This window comes from Dasypus novemcinctus, chromosome 4 (assembly GCF_030445035.2).
Source record: "Dasypus novemcinctus isolate mDasNov1 chromosome 4, mDasNov1.1.hap2, whole genome shotgun sequence".
NCBI lineage: Eukaryota > Metazoa > Chordata > Mammalia > Cingulata > Dasypodidae > Dasypus > Dasypus novemcinctus.
The window spans coordinates 75,754,085-75,777,259 of record NC_080676.1 but is presented as its reverse complement, the minus strand read 5'-3'; the positions used below and the strand labels follow the sequence as shown (position 1 = coordinate 75,777,259).

The window sequence follows — 23,175 nt, the reverse complement described above, 5'->3', positions numbered from 1 at the left end:
AGCTTGTGGTATTGTAAAGTGAAAGGAGATCATTCTAGCTGGGTCCTATTGGCCGCCTGATGATTAATAAATTAGCAATAAAATTGTTTCTCTAATCTGGACTCTTCAAAGCAGTCCAAATATGCTCTTCAGGGCTAAGTTAGATGGACACACACAGGGAAGGAGACCTGCAGGGCAGTCAGAGAGCAGGAAAAGTACAGGTGGATTTCCTTATAAAGGAATGATGCTAAATTTCTTCTCTAGACTTACACTGACACTTACTCATGGTTTAGCATACTTCAGACCACTCTATGGTACCTCAGAGGTGCCCATTCAAAACCATGAACCTGCTATTTAAGTTGGCTGCCACCAAGTGGTGCCTGTGCGCATTTGTCTCACTGCATTTGCTTTCCTAAGTGGCTCTCTACTCAGGCTTTCCAGATTTTAAATAGAACCTTAACCAGGTCTCAGAATTTTCCTTGGACTGGTGCTAAGCTCTCTGGACTTTGGACGTCTTGGTGTCAAAGCCACACCTACAGCTTTTCAGCTTAGTGAAACACTGTTATTATGGCTCTCATCCCTACATCAGCTTCAGAAGAGAATCCATACCATATTAGAGCTGAAAGGGATCTTAGAGACAAGCCAGAGAAACCCTTCACATACATGCACTTCTTATTAAATATGAAGGAAATGAATCCAAGAGAAATAAGGCCATTTGCCCAAGGTCACAGAGCTAGCTAAACAATGGCAAATTGAAGAATTTCAGTTGACACTAAATTTCAATTCCATTCAATTATTCCTATCCTCCTTTCTTTTTTTTTCTTTTTTCTCTCTTTCTACAGAAGAAAAATAGAGAAAGGCAGCACTAACCCTTTGTCTCTGGTGCAGCAGTTCCTTCCCGTATCTCTGAGTTAAATTCTCTTCAATCACTGGCAATTTTTATTTGACATTTTATCCTCTTTGAAGGTAGAACAACCCCTTCTTTTTCTTATCAGGCTGTTAACCAATGAACTGAGCTGCAGCTACTGCTGTAGTTTGCTCATTTTAGCTGATTTTCATTGGCAGTGAGTTTTAACTCTACTTTAGACAAGAATTTCCTCATAATTCAGTAGACTATATGATCAGAACTTTGAGTGGGAAATCAGCTTCAATTCAGTAATCAAAGAATATTATAGGGGAGAACACAATTTTCTAATAATAGTGATTTCAGAGGTTAGGGTCTATCCTCAGATGTCCCTACTCTTTCTCAAGAAACCTCTGTGTTTGCAATGCTGACACCTCATTTTTGTTTGGCAATTTTTGTCTGGTAATTTTTATCTTTGTCCCTACAATTTAGCTGCATGTCCAACAGGTGGAGGAAGGGTCTCATTGCAGATTTCCTCAGAAAGGAATGATGCTGAATTTCTTCTCTAGAGTCACACAGGAGGTGTCCAAGCTCTTATTAAGGACAAAAAATAGGCCAGTCAGTCTTCAGCCTAGTACCTGCCCAGCTCTCCTCTGCTGAGACCTTGAGTTTTTTCTCCTTCTCTTTAATGACCTGCTCTCTGTCCACAATTTTTACCCATAGTTCTTCTTGTGTGTTTTTCTTTTGTTCAAAAGAGAAATGTCTAGACTTTGTTGTCTCTAGGCTTTTCTCGATGTCCCAAGACAAAGCCAGAAAAACATAAGAGAGGTGCAGTTCAGTCTAGTATCTTGAAGGGTCAAATCCAATATTTATCTTCTACCAGTTCTAAAAGGAAGTGGTCCTTGAAACTTTCCCTTTTCCTTATAACTGGAACTGGACATGGGTTGTATGAAAAATATTTTTGAAATAGAATAGTAGCCAGCCCTTAAACATAGCAGCACTTACTATATGCCAGGCACTATTCCTAGGTGCTTTAAATATATCAATTTCTTGTCTGTAATCCTTACAGCAGCTCTGTGGGGGAAGCACTGCTTTAACCCCATGTTATTTATAAGGAAAACTGGGATGCACATAGGTTAGGTGACCCCAAGGTTATTTAACTATTGCATGGTAGAACTGGGATTTAGAACTCTTAACACTATATGCTATATTGCCTCAGTATATAATAATTTTTTAGAGAATCTATTACCTCTTACCCAAGGATTTCTGCACACTTAGCAACTGGTTTTATTCTCTGGGCAAAACTACAACCAGAAAGTATGAAGTGACATACTTCACCAAAGTCCCACACTTCCTGGTTATATACTGATTTGAAATATTCTTTCAGCCCAGAAGTACATTCATACTTGTGGGAATACGTATCTCAGCTTATATGGCTTGTAAAGTTAGTTTCTTAATTTTATAGTAAAATGATTACAATGAAAGAAAATAAACTGAATTCATAACAACCAGATTGCAAATTGCTAAATGCACCAAACAGTAACAATTTGCATTCCCTGTAGTGACCAGCACAATTTTATAAGCTTATTAATAATGCATCATTAATAAATAAATATTTGATCCTCAATCTTTGAAGTGAACATGGAAGATCTTATTTTTCTCATTTTGAAGTTGAGGAAACTGAGATGGAGAAAGTTTACTCATCTGTCCAAGGAAGGGTATTCTTACAACCCTTATTTGTCCCCTCCACGGCTCATTAATCTTCCTGTTAACCCAGCCTCTTCTGCCACATCTACGGCTTCTCCTGGCTAAAGAACAAAGAATAACTTGTCCCAAATCTTGAACAACATTATTGTCTCTTTTTGTTGTTTATTTTCTTTATCCCTAATTGCAAAGGTCATGTCATTATTGACTATACAGAGAACCAGCTAGAATAAATAATATTCTCGAGGTAGATATTTATCCATGTTTTTTTTTTAACTTAGGAGACTTATACAATGTTAGAACCAGAAAGTAACTAACCATTTTATTTTAAGTTTTTCCCAACCTGTTTTACACATGAAGTCACAGGAATCAAGGGGTAGATTGATTTGCTCAAAGGCACCATGAGTTATGGGAAGAACAGAGCCCAAAATCCACATCTTCTGACTCCTAGTCGATTAGCTTTCTCTCTTTACTGCCTTTCTCCTCACAGAGCTCTGATCTTGCCTTTCCTGCTTGCCAGGTGATGTCTCCTGGTTTCTGCCATCACTTATGAAAATATTCAATACCAGTATTCAATGGGAGAGACTTGTGGCATGCCACTAGAGACCTATTTTAAGTATGAGAAAGAGTACCAATAAATGAGTTTTCACTTCATCAATAAATGAGGAATTCAGTTCAACCCCTTAACATTTTTGGTGATTATTGTGTTCCAAACACTATACCTACCTCTTTTAAAGTTATCTGACCAGTATTGTCCTTTGCCTGCATTTCATTATCTTAAATACCATGGGGGAAATGCCTCACACATTTATTGAAATTAAGATATATCTTTAGCATTAAACTTTTTAACCAACCTAACAATCCTGAAAAGAACAAAACATTTTAATGTAGCACACATTATTTAATAAACCATTTGGTTCTTATTGAGTATCACATTATTTTTTGCACATTTACAAAATCATGGTAAGTTTCTAGGAAGCAACATCTTAGCTTCCTGGAGGACAGCATGCAGTACCCTCCCTTTCCTCCTTTTTGAAAGATTAAGTAGGACTTGCCCATCACGAGGCTTCAGTACCTTCCTTGTTCTTTCCAGGCTTTCAAAGGTGAGTGATCTCCCTCTCTAAGACCACCTCTGTGGGCGCCACTGAACCACAGGGAAGAAACTCAACGGTGGCTTCCGTCCTTAGGGAATGCCAACTCGAAGGGCGTGAACTGAGCAAAGATAGGTACTGAATCTAAGTACGTAAACACGAACTGACCCGCCGGCGGGCCGATGCACAGGATGGGTGTGACGTGCGCTGACTGTGCAGGGCAGGGTGGCCAGGCCCGGGCAGGCTTTCTCACGCTCGCCCCAGCCGTGACCTCTCTGCCTGCTCTGAATGGAGCCTCTTCTTTCTCCCCCACAGTTGTGGACATGGATGGAAGACCTTCAGAAGGAGATGCTGGAAGATGTCTGCGCAGACTCTGTGGATGCAGTCCAGGAGCTGATCAAGCAGTTCCAGCAGCAGCAGACGGCCACGCTGGACGCTACACTCAATGTCATCAAGGAAGGCGAAGACCTTATCCAGCAGCTCAGGTCAGCGCCTCCCTCTCTGGGGGAGCCCAGCGAGGCCAGGTCAGCATAGAAGTGCTTTCCCGGGGTAAATGCCTGGGCTAGAAGTGAGCTAAGTCATGTCCCAGTCTCGACTCTGCCACCACCAGCTCTGTGGTCGTGTGTGAGCGTCAGCCTCTCCATCTCTAAGATATAAAATACCTGCCACTTGTACCTAACCTGAGTTTAAAATGAAATGATAAATGGAAAAGTTCTGAAGTTTCAGAGGGTCACTGATCACTCAAGAGGTGATTCAGCAATAAATAAATAACCTCTTCATTAAGAATTAGGACATATTTGGCCATGTGGAGAAATGGCCATTACTGAATATAGTATTATTTGGCATCTAACCTTAGGCTGAGCTCTGAACTCCAGTGCCCCAACTGTAAAATGCGACCATTTGCTGATGGTTGGCTTTGTCCCCATGAGGATGTAGAGAATGTATGCATGTTGTCACATCGAGCCCTGTATATCCACCTGGGACCGTTCCACCCTTCCTCTGTGCTGCCCAGAAAATAAAACTTTTATATCAACTTAAACATAACTAAGAAGGAAAATCTTGTCTAAAACCTTATCTTCATTTAGAATTACCTGTACGGTTGCCTCCTGTCGGTTAACATCAATATCTAATTTCCTGTCCCTGTCAAAGGCACTCAGTCCTCAGATAAAGGTGTCGTGAGCCCCTGGGCAAGCCCTCGGCAACCAGCCTGTGCCCAGGTGCCGTGGAAATAGGATTTGACGGAGCTAATGATGCCTGCCTGCAGGGACTTTCCCCACCCCAAATCACTGAGTGCTGGGACTTCTGCCAGCTCTGGGCAGAAACAATCTCATCAAGTCCCAGCTAACCCTGGGCCCTGAGGGAATTACTTCACTTGGAGAGGGCTTCCCCTCCATACCAGTTGTCCAATTAAATAAACAATGAGAAATTACCTTTAGAAGGCCCTGACGTGTTTTTCTGTTGGAAATTATTAATTTCCATTTCAAATACACACAGGAGATGTTGTGGAGCCTCCTGTTGCATACTAACAAGACAGGTTCTTTCCCTTCTTCCCCCAACTCATCTTCATGAATAAACAACACATGACAGTTCTGCCTGCTCACCTAGGAAACTTCATTGTCACTTGCTTCTGAAGAAAATCGCAAAGAACGGGCAGTCACGTCACCTCTCTGGGTTTCGGCTGCTTTATCTGTGTAATTAAGGAGGCTCACTGAGGAGCTCTGTCAGCTCAAAAGTTTTGTGATGGCTTTGTGTTCTGTCTCCAAGTACACTTCACAGGCTTGGCTGGCTTCACCCTCTGTGGTCTGTGTAGATGCCACTTGCTCTTAACATCTGCCAACATTGCATAAGGCCGAGGGACTTACGGCTCCTCGATGGTGAAGGCAATGGCGTGGGTGATGCCTATTCCAAAAGTTTAAGTTCCCTGGAGTCTGGACAGGACCACAAGTGTGTTACCAAGAACGCAGGGGCCCATCCATCCCTCCATCAGCCTGACTCTAGCCGAGGGGCCCCTCCCTGACCTCAAGGCCAGTTTGTAGAAAAAGAAATACAAAGTGGACATTGTCAGGATGCTTCACATGCCAGAACCACAACTTCTCTAGGTCTCCGCGATTCTCTTGGCGCTAGCCATTGAAGTCCTTACTGTGGCTTCTGCCTCTTCTGCACATTTCTGCTGAGAGTTGCACTGACACAGGTGCTTGGCAAAATGGTCAGAAAGCATTCTCTTCCTTCGGGAAGCTGTGTGCTGCGGGGAGACTGAGATGAGCAGTTGGAAGGAGCAATCATATCCCTCCACAGATGCATTATGGATACTACTGAGTAGCTCGTGATTGGGGTGTCTGTGCAAGGGTCAGCCAGGTGGGGCCATGTCTGCTTCATGCCCACACAGGGCAGGGTAAGGAGGTGAGGGTTGGCATCTCTCTGAATGACAGGGCAGGGGGCTCCACACACTGGCCTTATGTGCTCCTTAGAAATAGCTCGTGTAAGCTCAGAGACCAATGCTTTGGAGACAAACACAGCTCAGAAGACCTGGTGTGGGTGGTGGGGTGAAAAGGAAAGGCTTTCAGAAATCCTGCTGATAAGAGGGTTTAAAATTGATGGTTTCCCCTTGTCCTCTGGCTTCTTAAATTGTATAAAAGTCCAGCACATCACAAAATAATGAATATGCCCATTTATTTAAAGTTTCAGGGCTTTTAGCTGATGAAAGGCCCTATAGAAAAGTTTTCCAATTATAAATATCTCTTTGCAGTCTTACTACTACCTCCCTTCTCTGAACAAGTCAATCTTGGTCCACCTCTACAGTGTATCACCTGCCACCACACTTTTTTGTTTGTTTTAAAATTTTTTAAATTCTGGGAACATATATACAACCTAAAATTTCCCATTTAAACTACTTTCAATATACAAATCAGTTGTGTACATTATATTCACAGTATTTTGTTACCATCACCACCATCCATTACCAAAACTCTTCCATCACCCTAAACAGAAACTCTGAACCAATTAAGCATTAACTCCCCTTTCCCCACCCCAGCCCCTGGTAACCTGTGTCTAAGCTTCTGTTTCGAATCCACCATGACTTTTAAACAGACTCTCTCTTCAGAAAATGTGGCCTCTTCCCAATTACTTAGCTGAGTCCATCCTTTCTTCCAATCCTCACATGAAACCTCATCCTGTTCAAAATCTTTGTTGGTTGTCTGTCCCAGGCTGTGGTGGTCTAGCCTTTACTGTCTGTCCCACTTGACAGAGCACTTGACCATTGCTCCCGTACAGAACTAATAGTCATTCATAAAGCAGGATACTGGACCCAGAGCACTTTCACACACACTGCCTTATTTGATAGCAGATGGTGAAGGGAGCAGAAAGGGACTGCAGGCAAGGATCAGAGAAGTGATTCCCTAAGGTCATGCATGGGAGAGCTGGGACTTAACCCAGGTTTGCAAACTAAAACTTAATAACACCATCCAGAAATTTTGCATAACATTGTAACGTATATGAACAATTTTGGCCACTGTGATCTCATCTCATTTTAACAACAATCCTGTGAGGAAGGTTGTTTTATGTGCCTTTAATTTGTCTACTCTTATGCATTGTGATAAACATATATGTGTATTAAAACTATACATATTAGACTCTGGGTGTGTGTGTGTCTAATACTTTATGCAGAGCCCTTTCCCATACATTATTTCATTTGATCCCTTTCTAGTTTTGTCTGAGGAATAGAGCAGCTAGTTTTGGAAATACAGTGATGTGAAAAAGAGGATACGAGCAGATTTAGTTCCCCTACTAAGCAGATAGTGACTGGCTCACCACTGAGTGTGATCGGTGTCTGTGGTTTGAATGTTCAGCGCACCCCCATCCACCTTTGCTCAGATGAGGAGGGTCTCCCTCCTCCGTTGTCCTCCAGCATGGCCAGCCCCCCTTTTTTTCTCCCCACTCTGCCACAGGGACTCAGCTGTGTCCAACAACAAGACGCCCCATAGCAGCTCCATCAGTCACATTGAGTCGGTCCTGCCAGCAGCTCGACGACGCCCAGGTGCAGATGGAGGAGCTGTTCCACGAGCGCAAGATCAAGCTGGACATCTTCCTGCAGCTGCGCATCTTTGAGCAGTATACCATTGAGGTAGAGATGGGGCGGGGGTGTGGAGGGGCGGGGGGCGGTGCCGAGGGGAGTGCTGTGGACCCTTGCAGAATGGCCTGCTTCCAGGGATGGGGCAGTCATTTAGGGCAGTAGAGGGCAGTGGGCACTGAGGGTACATTCTTAGAAATCAACAAATTCAGGTTCCACCGTGTTACATTCTTTCTCATCTCATGCTCCCCCACTGCCAATCAGGGCCCTCTCTTTTGCCTTCTCTCTGGGGATTACTTCCTTGAGAAATTCTTTTGTTGCTGCTCATTAGACTCTTACTTGGCATTTTGGTTCCTGAAAGATCAAAGAGTTGGCTCTTTGTTGACTGAAATAGATGTTGAATTCTCTATCTTTGTAGGTAGGTAAGTGTTACAATTAGGTAGCTCCTCAGCTGATAAACACATAGATCAGGGTTGAGATGAAATCACACAGCAGCCAGGAAGTCAGGAGCTGAAGGGTGTCAGAACTTTGTATGTGTAAAAAACTGTTTTCTGTTTTCTTTCTGTCTGTTAAGAAAGTAAGCTTGTGCTAGGACCATTGGTTGGTCCTCATAAACTCTTCTGTTCATTTTTGATGGTCAGAATTGGGGTGCTATGTTTATGTCCCCATTGTGGTATCAGCTAATAATGTCTGCCCCCACATAATATACACATTTGATTTTTCCTGCTTTGAAACAGTAACCAACATGAGGCTAGTAGAGCGTGTGAGGTATGAAGAATACCCAATACCTAAAACACTTTTTCTTTTTCAGGAATGGTCAAAGGGTAAAATTAAAGGCTCTGCCTTCTCTGTGCTCCTGGAGGGTGTGGTGGGAAGGAAGGGAAATTCTCCATCCATCATTTCTTTTTAACTTTGTCTTGCTCTCCCACCATCTCCCCAGCATCGGGGCTTATGGGTTTCTGAGCCTGATCCTCCTAACAGTCTCTGTGGAGATTGCCTTAGAACTGGTTTGGAAGTAAAATGATTTATAAAGGTTTGGAAAGCTCTAGGATCCCAATTTTTGGAAAGACTCAGGAGCAGAGAACTTTCCTGGCAATCCCAGGAACAAACGTGATTACATGGAGAATCTGAAATATAAAAGAAGAGCTATCCTTAACGTAGCCATCTTCCTTTCCTTATTCTCTTATGATCTTTCTCTTCTAATCCACACACCTCTACCCCTGCCTTCTTGGGAGCCATTGTAATTTCTTGCTTGAAGATTTCAGGTTCTCAAAGGTGCTTTTTGGGCTGTTTTTGCAACAAGGGAATAGACAAGTCTTTAAATCTAGATCTTAGTTATTCTTCCAACTGATTCCCATAACTTTAGGTGACTTTATCTATACTTTTAATTTGTAGTTGACTTTAAATCTACACTCAGAAGGATTTCAGGTGGAAAGTAGCAGTAAAACATATTAAAAGAACAATTAGAATGCCAGTTGAAAAATAGAGATATTGACATGTAGCAGAGAGTGAATGTGGTAAACTTCATAAAGTTAGGACAACAAAGATAATAAAGAGGGGAAAAAGAAAACGTGGGAGTTATTATTCCTTAGTAATTGGGAGTGAGACTCAAAAATAAATAGAGGTTACATTTGATTACAGTGGTACAAGCCCGGGCACTCCCACAATCCTTCCTTGACTCCACTTTGTCCACTGGGACTAAATATATCCAAGGGGAAAATTATGCAGGCAGCTTTGGTCATTTTGTTGCTGTATTCTTTATTTACTTTCCATCATTCCAGGTCCACATCAAAAAATGCTTAAAGGGGGAGGAACCACTCTGACGGTTTGGATGTTTGATTAATAGCTGTGGTTTTGAGGTCAGGATTCCTGGTTTAGCTTCATTTTGTTGTAGATTGCCTCCCTGACATCAACTGGGGGCTTCACTAAGGTGAATTCCTCTGCAGTGATTCTGGGCCATTCCATTTTCATTCCTGGAAAACAATCCAAAGCATATGCAGAAAATATCCTTACATTTAAAAAGCTGAATCTATCAAATTTTTAAAATTGCATCTTATTTATAGCAATGGAGGAAGTTGATACTAATTTTGTAAAATTTGCATTCTTCAGCCTTTGTATGTGTAAAAATTTCTCCTCCCCAACCCAAGTAATGAGCAGCGACTCTGGGTATGCAGTAAGGTAAAAGTGGTGAAATAGTGCGAGGGGGTAATAAAATAAAGGCGATAAAAACACTGATTTAGTTCTGTATCCTCTTGTTTAGGCAATAATATCCAGATTTCAGAAGGGTTCTTGTTTTCCATTTTGGGGGTGGCCCCAAGCTTGGGAAAAATGCTGTGTTTGTTCTTTTATAGAAATGGAAATCCTGCCAACTCCGTGGAAAAGCATTGCTTCAGATCAGAATGTCAGAAGTGATTTTTGAGGTTGAGATTATTTCAAATACCAGTTAGTGTTTAACTGCGTGGATGCAGAACAAACTTGAATGTAGAGACAATCTTGAGTGTTAAAACCGAGGGTGGTTCTTGAAATGAAAAACATGTCAGAACTGACACAAGCCAGGGCAGGAATTGTGATTGCAGGACCTATGGCTGTGGTTTTCTTAACGGAAATCATTTGGTGGACATACTGAAATTCCTGGGGATTACTGCTAGACAGAGAGGCCTGCTACCCTGAGAGCTGGGGAATCTAAGCATGACTCTTTTACTGTATCACTGATGGCTGAGATGAGCCAATTCACTTATAGATTAAGATAGCACAAGAGGTATGAGTTACTGCAGCAGTTTGTTTTTATTTAGTTATATTGGTGTATGTGGCTTCTACAGTGAAACCTTAAATCAGACCATAAGGCAGCCCCAAAGAGTGAAAACTGTCCCAAATTTGTTGGGCAGGATGTTCAAAACAGGATGGCAGCTGCATTCCTAAGATACCTTCTTGGGCTCCAAGGAGACTAGAGAAAGTCGCCCAAAGCAAAACATGATGTTTTGTAGTTTTTTCCTCTAGGTTCGACCTCCCTCAATGAATAACATTTTATAAGAACTGGTTATAAGAGGGAAAAAAACATTTGACTAAATGCTAACAATGTTTATTTTGGGGCGGTAAGAACATGGGTGACTTTTCATTCTTTAATGCTTTCTTGCATTTACAAGTTTCTCTATAGTTAATCAGAATAATCAGAAAGAAAATTTCAAAATATTTTTAGAAGCAAGAAAAGAGCAGTGGTCTCCAAACATTTTTGGTTAGTGTACACTCTATCAATAAAATATTTTTGAACTTGCAACCCTTATATGCATATTTATTTGTTCATGTGTTATCTGCATGTTCTAATATCACTGGCTAATGTAAACTCAATATGTCCTTAGGGTGAGGTTTAGCATTTTCATTAAACGTTGTAGTTCCATATTTCAAATAGTCTTTTTGATCATTTCCAATTATTTTTAGGCTGATTTTATTGACAGATCTGATTAGATTGTCTTTGGTTTTATACCCCATAACGTGGCTGACAGCTCACAATAGGAGAGGTCTCCATTCTGCTGTTCCTGCTCCCTTGTGCTTTATTAGTATCAACTTCAAACTGCAGTTTCTTTACAGGAATCTTGTGAAGCTGTGTGTCTTTTTGTGCAGGCTAGTTTAGTTAAAACTACATGATAAATTAATCCATTTAACTGGGCACATGGAAAGAGTAATACTTTTAAATACCCTGAGAGCAGGTGAATAAATAGCCACAGTCACCCCTCTGAATGGTGGTGCTCCACCTTCCCTGAAGCCTCTCCTCTCACTGCATGAAGCCATCTGCTGTGTGGCAGAGGGTGGCATGGGCACATATCTACCAGTGTTAAGTCTAGTGAAATTTAACATCTTTTTATTGGTTTGATAAAATGTGTCCATATAACACACTCATATACATATTTGTATAGAAAGCTTTTCTTTCTATTATGAATGGATAATTTGGTGCATCTCCTGAGATAGGTGTACCCTTGTTGGAGAGTACTAGAAAAGACACCAAGAAACAAGGGATTTTCTGAAAAATATGTCCCACGACATCTTTCTTTTAAGTCTTTAACTCCGTGGTCCCAATCAAAGTTTGTTCTCTGTACCTGAAAATGAACCTATGTAAATATCCGAATAATTAACCCGAGTAAGGAATGGGATATCCAACCATAAATCTAGGGGTTCTTACTAGGATATATTGGGTCTAGGCTGAAACTGGAAAAAAATGGCCTTCCATGAAGCAGTTTCAGCCTAAAGAAGAGAAAGGTAATTATAATTTACAAGTGGTCTCAGCTCTACAGCTGGTTATATGCAAAGGCTCTTATCATTTATATTTGGAAGAGGTCATTCAGTTCAGTGTTTTGGCCCTGTATAGAAAGTCAACTCAATAAACATTTAGTAAGTGCCTATTACATACCAGAAACATGCTTAGGCTGTGGGTGTAACAGACAATCCCTCCCTTAAATTGGCTTTGAGTGTACAAACAGGCCTTCCCCTTAAGGGATTGGATGAGAAGACACATAAACAGAATTATCATACAATGTGATAATTGTGTGGTCGACATGCTCATAATGCAATGAGACCAGTCAGGGGATGCCTGGAAGGTTTGTGGATGATTTTACACCTGGAAGATAATTAAAAGTTAGTGGCGAGGGAAAGCAGATGTGGCTCAAGTGATAGGGCTTCTGCCTACCATATGGGAGGACCTGGGTTTCATCCCTGGGGCCTCCTGGTACAAAAGAAGAAGGGAAAGCATGCCTGCATGGTGAGCTGAGTGCCCACGTGAGTGCCCACATGGTGAGCTGAGTGCCTGCATAGTGAGTCAAGTGCGCATGTGTGTGCCCACATGGCAAGCCAGTGCCCATGTGGCGAGCCAGTGCCTGCACGGCGAGCTGAGTGCACGCATGGTGAGCCAGTGCCTGCGTAAGTGAGTCACATGGAAGATGATGATGTAACAAAAGAGAGACGAAGGTGAAAGTCCAGGTGAAGCGCAGCAGAGACCAGGAACTGAGGTGGCACAATTGACAGGGAACCTCTCTCTACATCAGAGGTCCCCAGGGTCAAATCCCAGTGAATCCTGGAGGAGAAAAAATTAGAAGAAAAGAGGAATAGGTACAGAAGATCACACAACGAATGGACAAAGACAGCAAAAGCAGCAAGGCAGAGGGAGAGGGGAGGGGAGGGGAAAGGAGAGAGGGGAGAAAGGGGGAAATAAATAAATAAATCTTTTTTTTAAAAAGTTAGTGGCCAGGATTTGACATCCCTGGAAGATGCCCTCCAGCCTCAACCAGAGTATCTTCAGAGCCCAGATAGGAGGGGGCGCCCGATTTCATTGCTCTGCGGACCTTGTCTCCACCCATCTACACTTGATCCTCTTCTGTTCTCTGGAACAAAAGAACAAATGTCCTCCTTTTATCTGACAGCCTTAAATATTTTTGAACATGGTTATCATAGGCCACTTCTCCCTTATCTGAAAAGTGGTGTGATTGTATCAATTATTTCTGCAGTCCCCTCCGACTCTAAAAATTCTGTGATCACTTCTTATCATCACACATCCCCAGTTTATTTACCTCTTTCTGGATGTGACATGGTTTCCAGATACCACAGTGTCCTACTCACCTGCTGAAAGGACTCTAATTAGCTATGGCCCACTTAAATATGTAGTCCTGGATACAGCATTCATTAGGGACTGCCTTTGGCCATGATCAGGACGCTAGCGTGCTCCCCTTGCAGCACAGGAAATACTGGCTTTTTTTTCCTATTGCGATAAAATACACACCACATAAAACTTACCATATAACAGTTATAAAGTGTACAGTTTACTGGCATTAAAGACATCCATGCTGTTAGGCAAACAGCACAACTCTCTAGTTCCAGAACTTTTTCATCACCCCACATGGAAACCCTGTTCCCAGGAAGCAATCACTCCCACCCCCCGCCCCACCCTCATCCTTTACAGCTACTAACCTGCTTTCTGTCTCTATGGGTTTGTCTATTCTGGACATTTCATATAAATAGAATCATATACTATTTGGTATTAGCCTTTTCAGTGGCTTCAAAATCTGTCTCGTCTAGGCTTGTGGTCTCTTAAAATCCCCTATTGTTGTTTCAAGGCAAGTGCTTCTAAGACATTGCCTTTTTTTTTTTTAAACTTAAAAATGTTCGACCTAAACTTTTTATATTTTTCCTTCTCAAATATTACTCTCTTTTTTTCTTTTTTCTTTTTTTGGTCCAGTTCTTCAACCAATCTACGTAAATTTAAATGTAATGTGATATTGCTGTCAATGCTGTGATGGTTTGAGATGTTGGCCAGGTCAGGCACTGTCCTTCGCTGGAGGCTGTCCTCAGGCCGCCCAGAACCGTGAGCCTGTGCAGGCACTCGGTCGGCAGTGGAGCGTCAGGGGTACCGTCCTCCAGTCCAATTGCATGAGTTTTTCTTCCACAGACACAATTGCTGTTCTCCATGTTTGTAACATGCCTCAAATCCACCAGCATAGTAACTATGATATATCAAGAAGGAAAATCAGATCTATGTGAGCTGAATCTTCCAGGATTCCCAATGATCACTGTAGCATTTTCTGAATGTACCTCAGGTCCCTTTGGAAAGTAATGCAGAATATATATAATAAATAAAGAACTCATAAAATGTTTATTGAGTATCTTCTAGACTTTTTGCCAAGTAAATAAGTTTCAGGATCATTGGGAGTTTTCCCCTACCATTTTCCTTTTTCTTTGTTTTTGTTTTGTTTTAAATCAGGATACTCACACAGCTTTAGTATTCTGGCAAGTTACCTGTTTTCAGTTAATTATCAAAGATTCCTGATGGAAACTTTCAGATTACTTTGGAGTGGGGTTGTTCTGGGGCTGAGGACCTGAACTCAGGTAATATTATCAAGGTTCAAGAGCTGTCCACTTGTTTTCGGTAAAGATGAGTAAGAGAGAAACAATGGCATGGTGTGAGGTATTTGATTTACACAGGAGAAAACATTCCAAATATTCATACTTTGTTCAGTACTAGAATGAGTGAACAATATACATTGTGGGAGCTTTCAAGAAGGGGAGATATTTTGCAAACAGAATAGATTTCCAAAGCCTTAAGAGACAAAGGTATGGACAAAATAACCACTCAAGATCTCCTCCAATGCTATGACTCAATGAAGTCATGATTATTTTAAAGACCTCAGTTTTAATCACAACGCTAGTGAATAAAAGAACATGACATTTACCATAAAAATTATCAAGTTATCCAAATTATCTAATTGGAATAGAAATTAGGTAACTGAACATTGAAATTCATGAATTATAGCATTTTGCAATATGTTCCTACATTATTTTGCCAAAAATTCAAAACAACTGTGTGGATTTCTTTACTGCCAAGTTCCTTTGATTTTCTGGAAACTTTTAATGTTAGCCCCTATAGGTCTTTACAAATCTAGTTAAATAAATATTTTATCACTTCAGATTTATGTACTTCTAAAACAAAAAGAAATGCTTTATACTTATAAAATAATCTGTTTTAGAATTAAAATATCTAATCATCTTATAAATTGCTTAACAGAAAAGAACATAGCAATAGACTGAACAAGAAAAGTAAAGTAATTTTATTTTTACAGTGGTAACCAATATTAATACACAAACCCATTATAGGTATAATAGCTTTTCCAACACAAGATTGTCCATTTAGATGTGTCATGTCTTTCCTATCATCTAGCACTTTAGGTCAGTGGAGAAGATTTAGCTTTCATTTCGCTTATCTTAATAAAATGAAGACATCATAAAATAGAAAGTTGCCCGTTTCGCAATTGGCAGCCCATGCATTTCAGTAGCATCCCATCTCAGTGAAATGCCTTGGACCCTTCCTTCCCACTGGTAGTTGGAATGGGGTTGGACCTTGATATATATAACATATGTAGTTGTTGGCTAATAGCTATAAACACCATTTGCTAAGAGACAGCATAGTGCAGTGATTGAGTGTGTAGTATTTTGAGTTACGTTGCCTAGATCTGAAATCTCTTTCATCAGCTTTACTAATTGTTTGACCTTAGGCAAGTTACTTAAATCTGAGAAATAGGGATTAGAATAATAATTCCAGGAAGCAGATGTGGCTTGACTGATAGGGCTTCTGCCTACCATATGGGAGGGCCCAAGTTCGATCCCTGGGGCCTCCTGGTGAAAAAGAAGAAGAGAAAGCATGTCTGTGTGGCAGTCCAGTGCCCGTGTGGTGAGCCAAGTGCCCATGTAGCAAACCAGTGTCCACATGGTGAGCCAGTGCCCACATGAGGCACGCAGCAAGACGGTGACACAAGGGAGACGAAGGGGAGAGTCAAGGTGAAGCACAGCGGAAACCAGGAACTGAGGTGGTGCAGCTAACAGGGAACTCTCTCCACATCAGATGTCCCCAGGATCAAATCTCCATGAATCCTAGAGGAGAAAAAAATGAGAAGAGAAGACAAAAAGGGAAATAGATATAAAAGATCACACAGTGAATGGACACAGACAGCAAAAGCAGCAGGGCAGAGGGAAGAGGAGGTGAAGAGGGAAAAGTAAGTAAATCTTTAAAGAAAAAAAAAAAGACGGGAAACGGACTTTGGCCCAGTGGTTAGGGCGTCCGTCTACCATATGGGAGGTCCGCGGTTCAAACCCCGGGCCTCCTTGACCCGTGTGGAGCTGGCCATGCGCAGTGCTGATGTGCGCAAGGAGTGCCGTGCCACGCAAGGGTGTCCCCCACGTGGGGGAGCCCCACGCGCAAGGAGTGCGCCCGTGAGGAAAGCCGCCCAGCGTGAAAAGAAAGAGCAGCCTGCCCAGGAATGGCACCGCCCACACTTCCCGTGCCGCTGACGACAACAGAAGCGGACAAAGAAACAAGACACAGCAAATAGACACCAAGAACAGACAACCAGGGGAGGGGGGAAATTAAATAAATAAATAAATCTTTAAAAAAAAAAGAAAAGAAAAAAAAAAAGAATTCCTAGCCTGTAGGGTTATTTTGAGGATTTAATGAGTTAACATATACAGTGTTCTTTTTTTTTTTTTTTATTTTTATTCATTTTGTAAAAATACTACATTCAAAAATATGAGGTCCCATTCAACCCCACCACCCCCAACCCCCCAACCCACCACTCCCCCCCCCCCCCCCCCCAGCACACTCTCTCCCATCATCATGACATATCCATTGCATTTGGTAAGTATATCTCTGGGCATCACTGCACCTCATGGTCAATGGTCCAAATCATAGCCCATACTCTCCCATGTTCCATCCAATGGGCCCTGGGAGGATCTACAATGTCCAGTAATTGTCCCTGAAGCACCACCCAGGACAACTCCAAGTCCCGAAAACACCTCCACATCTCATCTCTTCCTCCCATTCCCCGCACCCATCAGCCACCATGGCCACTTTTCCCACACCAATGCTACTTTTTCTCTGTGGACCTTGGATTGGTTGTGTCCATTGCACATCTATGTCAAGAGGAGGCTTAGATTCCACATGGATACTGGATGCAATCCTCCTGCTTTTAGTTGTAGGCACTCTAGGCTCCATGGTGTGGTGGTTGACATTCTTCAACTCCATGTTAGCTGAGTGGGGTAAGTCCAATAAATCAGAGTGTAGGATTTGAAGTCTGTTGAGGCTTAGGGCCTGGCTATCATATTGTCAGTCTAGAGATTCAAATCCCCTAGTATATCTTAAACCCCAGCACCAACTACAATTCCAGTAAAGTAGCATGAAAGCCTTGTGAAAAGAGATCCCATCTGTGTCCAGCTCCATCACGCAGAAACACCAGCTCCAAAGAAGGGCCAACTGACATGGCAGTGAACCCCATCTGCCATGACCATAGAACCTGTGGGTCTCTTTAGCCCTCAAAAGAACCAATACCTGGAGTTGTATCTACTTTATCTGTCTCTGAGACTCTGCTCAGGTGTGCATAAGGGCAATCCTTCTGACATCCTCCAGACTCTTTTTTAGAGACTCATAGCCATATAAACTCATTTGTCCTTTCCATTTCCCCCTTAATTTAGGTCAAACAGCATTTTTAACTCCTGTTATTATATGTAGACAGGGATATTCTGCTGGTCCGCGTTGAACCTTTAATTCAAGGTCATTTTCTAGTTGCATCATCAGTTGATACTTGGTAGTGATCCCTTGGTGCCAGGGAGGCTCATCCCTGGGTGTCATGTCCCACGCTGGGGGGAAGGCATTGCATTTACATGCTGAGTTTGGCTTCGAGACTGGCCACATTTGAGTAACATGAAGGCTGTCGGGAGGAAACTCCCAGGCACAGTGCTGCTCTAGGCCTTGTTCTTATTTCAGGCATATAGGCTCACAAGCATAGTCATTAGTATCAGGGGCTCACTGTTGGACCCTCATTCCTTTCTGGTCCTTACCGTTGCACCTGGGGGACTGCCGCTGCTCCCCTAGGGACCACGACAGAGCACCCCCGGCCAGGAGCCCAGTACCCCCCCAGCTGTTGTTTTTAATTGTTGCCACTGTGAGTATATCCAAACATTACCATGCACCCTGGACATATGCCCTGTATAACTCCGTCAACCATATATCACCTGTCAATAACATCCTATACCAGTATTCCTCCGCTGCCATTGTTGAACCACTCTGTGATCCAAAACTTCCTGAAAAGTGAAGCCCAATATAATGTCAGGATCCCTTACTAGTAAAATGGAATATAGTGATGGGTTTAAAGGTTAGATATAGAATACGTATTGATTTGGAAAAATTCTACATCCTATCTTTTTCTTTTCTTTTTTCCTAATTATTGAGCTTCTCTTCACAAGAGCCTTAGATCACAGTAATTCATATATACAATATACAGTACTCCCACACATCCACCATAAAATAAAACCTTTTCCCTTCCACAGCGATATTCTTATAACTTTTTCATATCATATTTACTTAAACTGATGTACAGACTCTGAGACAATAGCTTTCAAACAAGGTTACATCTGTGCTTACATTGTGGTCCATACTTTAGGATATACAGTTTTCTAAATTTTTAGTTATCCTATGCTTTACATTATGGTTTACATTATTAGTCTGTCGTCCCCTATATGTTTATGGTGTAATATTACATGTTTTATATTCATCCTTGTGTACTCTCGCGAAACTCCTCTCTTACCCCCACATTTACCTTGGTTCCATCCATTCAACATCCATTTTCCCCTCCCCTTGGGGCCCACAGTGACAGCCAACCTCCATTTCCCGAGGAGCCACGTCCAGAGATACTTGCAACAGTGTTCAGGGCCTGACTTGCTCAACTTCCCTAATGCCCTGGGAGCCACCCTTTCTCTCAAGAGATACAGTTCCCTCTATTTGATGGCATTAGTCCTCCCCAGGATGTGGGTCCACCCCCACTCTCATTACTTGGATCTCTACCCAATGGTACAACCCACCCTGGCAAAATGAGGATTCAGACATTCCCCAGGAGTCCATCCCGCATCAGACCATCCCCTCGGAGCATCCTAAACAGGTAACTCTCCTAATTATATTGTGATATGATTTTCTCAGCATTTTACTCTCAACCAACACCTGACACTCTCCTATGTTTGTATGTTGCCCCTCCCTCCCCCCAATTTTTGGGCAATATTACCCATCCGCCCATCCCCAGCCCCCCTCAAACCCGTAAAGCCCCACCCAAAGGCAACTCCTTGCCCCCATTTTATCTCTTCTTTGTGTTCATACTTACCGCCAGCTCATCATAGATTCCACCCCTGCAGACATCGGCTCACATCCTTCCTCCACCCCCCGATTTCCTGTAAGCCTATCTTCCAGTCTCTATCTAGCTCTCTGAAGCAGCTTATACAGTGTTCTTAACAGAGCTCTAGGCACTTAATAAGCACCCAATCCGTGGTAGTTGGTATTGTTACTATTATTTACTATACATTCTCATTTCTTTTTTTTTTTTAAACGATTTATTTATTTATTTTATTTATTTCTCTCCCCTTCTCCCCTCCCACCCCAGTTGTCTGTTCTCTGTGTCTATTTGCTGCGTCTTCTTTGTCCACTTCTGTTGTTGTCAGCGTTCAGTTGTTGGTTGCATCATCTTGTTGTGTCAGTTCTCCATGTGTGCGGCACCATTCCTAGGCAGGCTGCACTTTCTTTCACGCCGGGCGGCTCTCCTTATGGGGTGCACTCCTTGCATGTGGGGCTCCCCTACGCGGGGGACACCCCTGCGTGGCAGGGCACTCCTTGCGCGCATCAGCACTGCACATGGACCAGCTGCACATGGGTCAAGGAGGCCCGGGGTTTGAACCGCGGACCTCCCATGTGGTAGACGGACGTCCTAACCACTGGGCCAAGTCCGCCGCCTCATTTCTTATATGTATTTGCTTCCAGGTTTTAAGCAGTAAACATCCTATCTTCTTCTCACCTGTTGTTTCTCTCCTAATTTATAACTGAATCACGTTGAGAGATCCCTGAGTGTTCATTCAGGGCAATGGCTGTGGGCACTAAAGGAATTTCTCTTTCTTGCCATACAGTTAGAAAACCCACAAGGGGGCAGGTTACACCTCTCTGCTGCAGCGTTAGTCCCTCTCTTCATTTTGCATACTGTGCGCCTGTTCAAGACAAAGGGCCCTGGGGAAGCAGAGAATTATAGATAGGTTAATATTACTTTTATCCTGAGAAATCTGGAAGAGTCAATTACAGAAAAGAGAGAGAATTAGCAACTTTTAAACAAAAATACTCAACTAGGGGAAAGCAGTATATTTTCTTGCAATATTGTATCTGATATTTATTTAAGACCATAATAACACAATTGATTTCCTGCTTTGTTCATAGAACACATGACTAATTTAAAAGGTTCATGTGAAGTGAAGAAAACCGAGTTATGATGAAAACAAGGGGAAGGAAAAAATGGGTGCTTCTCTGAAATGAGAATAACAAAGAGAAGGCTATCCCCAGAAATAAATTCTTGGACCAGCCTTATTGATGTAACACCATAGTTAAGAACAATTGGATTTTGGAGTTGAATGCTCAGCACTGCCACTCACCAGCTCTGAAATGTCTCTGTGCCTTAGTTTCCTCCTAAGTTAGCTATGAGGATTAAATAAAAGATAGTCATTCAGATGCTTAACACAGTGCCTATTCTATGATTAATGCATAATTCAAGGTAAAATATCATCCTCTTCAACCATACCATCATCTGCAAGAAAGGGAACAAGTGAGTTTTGATTCAGGCAAGTACTGAAGGAAACATTTGGAAGATGGGGCAAAATTTTCTCTACACATTAAAATGGGAAGGAAAAAAAATGGAAGGAGTCAATGGAGACGATTCCCTGAGGACAAAATCCCAGGTATGTGCTAAATCAAGTTTCTTGGGTTGGTTTTTGGCAGCAGAACACTGGATTGGGTGACTCTCATCTTGCAGGACAGTCTTGGGCTTCTTTTTGAAATGAGCAGAAGCCTTCTCATTTCCCTCTGCCTCTTACTTTTTCTAAATGTCCTTTTAACTCCTTCTCAGATTTTTCTTATACCTGTTGTGTGTCTCTAAAGTAGACAAGTGGGGAAACGGACTTTGGCCCAGTGGTTAGGGCGTCCGTCTACCATATGGGAGGTCCGCGGTTCAAACCCCGGGCCTCCTTGACCCGTGTGGAGCTGGCCATGCGCAGTGCTGATGCGCGCAAGGAGTGCCGTGCCACGCAAGGGTGTCCCCCGCGTGGGGGAGCCCCACGCGCAAGGAGTGCGCCCGTGAGGAAAGCCGCCCAGCGTGAAAAGAAAGAGCAGCCTGCCCGGGAATGGCGCCGCCCACACTTCCCGTGCCGCTGACGACAACAGAAGCGGACAAAGAAACAAGACGCAGCAAATAGACACCAAGAACAGACAACCAGGGGAGGGGGGGAAATTAAATAAATAAATAAATCTTTAAAAAAAAAAAAAAAAAAAAAAAAAGAAAAAATAAAGTAGACAAGTGTTAGAAAAATTGCCAGTGCTTTTTTCAAAGAGGTCATCATATCCCAACACTCCAATTAATTCAGTAGAATGATGGAGATGGGGCAACTGGAGCCAAGAGGGAAACTGAGCAGGACAGGGATCGGGATGGAGCTAATTGAGGGAAGGGAAAAGCAAAGTAGGTTGGCTCAAAGCTTAATGCCCTGTGGGCACCTTGTATTCAGCATTCTTTTGGTTCAGGTCCTAGTTTCTGTCCTTGAAAAATTCTCGCCAGGTTTCTTTACCAAAAGGAGTCAAAGTGCCAAATTAATCCTCTGGTCAAGGTTTTCTTTTTTAAAAAAATTTATTGTTCAGAGAAGTTGTAAGTGTATAGAAAATTCATGCAGAAAATATAGAGTCCCCAAATACCTCCCCCCCACCCACACACACACAGTTTTCCATTATCAACACTTTGCATTAGTGTGGTGCCTTTGTTACATTTGATGAAGCAATATTACTATAATTAAACTATTAACTATAGTCCATAGTTTACATTAGGGTTCACTATTGGTGTCATATAGTCCTGTGGGTTTTTAAAAAAATTTATTCTAGTAACATTTATACAACCTGAAATTTCCCCTTTTGTAATTAACACCCACTGAATTACATATATTTGATATGGTTAAAAAGGTTTTTCTTTTTATAATCTTATCTCTGTATTAGCAAACTGACCTACGCCCCATGCTATGTAATAGGCCAGAGAAAAATAACTGGGTCTGGGAGTTGTTTTGAAATTCTTCATATGCTTGCTCCAGCAGCACATATACTAAGATTAGCAGGTCCCTGTGCAAGGATGACACGCAAATTCGTGCAGCCTTCCAGATTTTTCAATGGAAGAACTTTTATCATGGATGTGGAAGCAGTGGCCCTGGAGATCCTAAGGAGAGGGAGAGGGAAAAATAGGTGTAATTTGGTGGCATTTTTGGGACTCGGGAGTTATCCTGAATGACGTTCCATTGACAGATACAGGCCATTTTATATCGTGTAATAACTTGCAGAAATGTGCGGGGGAGAGTATAAACTATAATATAAACTATAATCATCACAATGCTCCAAGATGTGTCCATCAATTGTGACAAATGTACCACACTAATGAAGGATATTGCTGATATGGGAAAATGTGGGAGGGCTAGGGAGTGGGGCATAAAGAAATCCCCTAAAATTTTTTTAACATTTATGTAATCTAAGTTTCTTTTAAAAAACAACAATCTATTTAAAAAAAGAAAAGAAAAACTCTTCATGCCAGAGGTTATACATTGAAGGGTAGTTAGAACTTGAACAGACCAACAGAAGGGACCAGGGGCATTTCAGGGCTATAGGACCAGAGAAAGAAACTGGAGTAAGCAGAACTAACTCATGGGATCAGCCAGCATGCCAACTGTGACTTAGTTCTTATATAGAAGAGGATAAGGTAAGTCTGGAAACCTAAGTCTGTTCATTAGCAATAAGGTAAGCTTCAAGTCTGGGAAAAAAAAAAAAAAGGTTTTTCTTTAAAAAAAGAGAGAGAATCCCTGTTGTGTGTCAGGCCTTATACTCTTGTACTCCAGAAAGAAGGAAGAAAGGAGAGATC

The 23,175-nt window shown here is 42.1% G+C and overlaps 1 protein-coding gene across 1 annotated transcript in view; it reads left to right on the top strand.

The window, feature by feature from the left end:
- The window catches only part of KALRN (kalirin RhoGEF kinase), a 775,504-nt gene that overhangs the window by 419,218 nt on the left and 333,111 nt on the right, over nt 1-23,175 (top strand). The window contains 3 exon segments of the mRNA XM_058295672.2: nt 3,934-4,142; nt 7,563-7,629; nt 7,631-7,738. Coding sequence (XP_058151655.1) covers nt 3,934-4,142; nt 7,563-7,629; nt 7,631-7,738 — 384 coding nt within the window.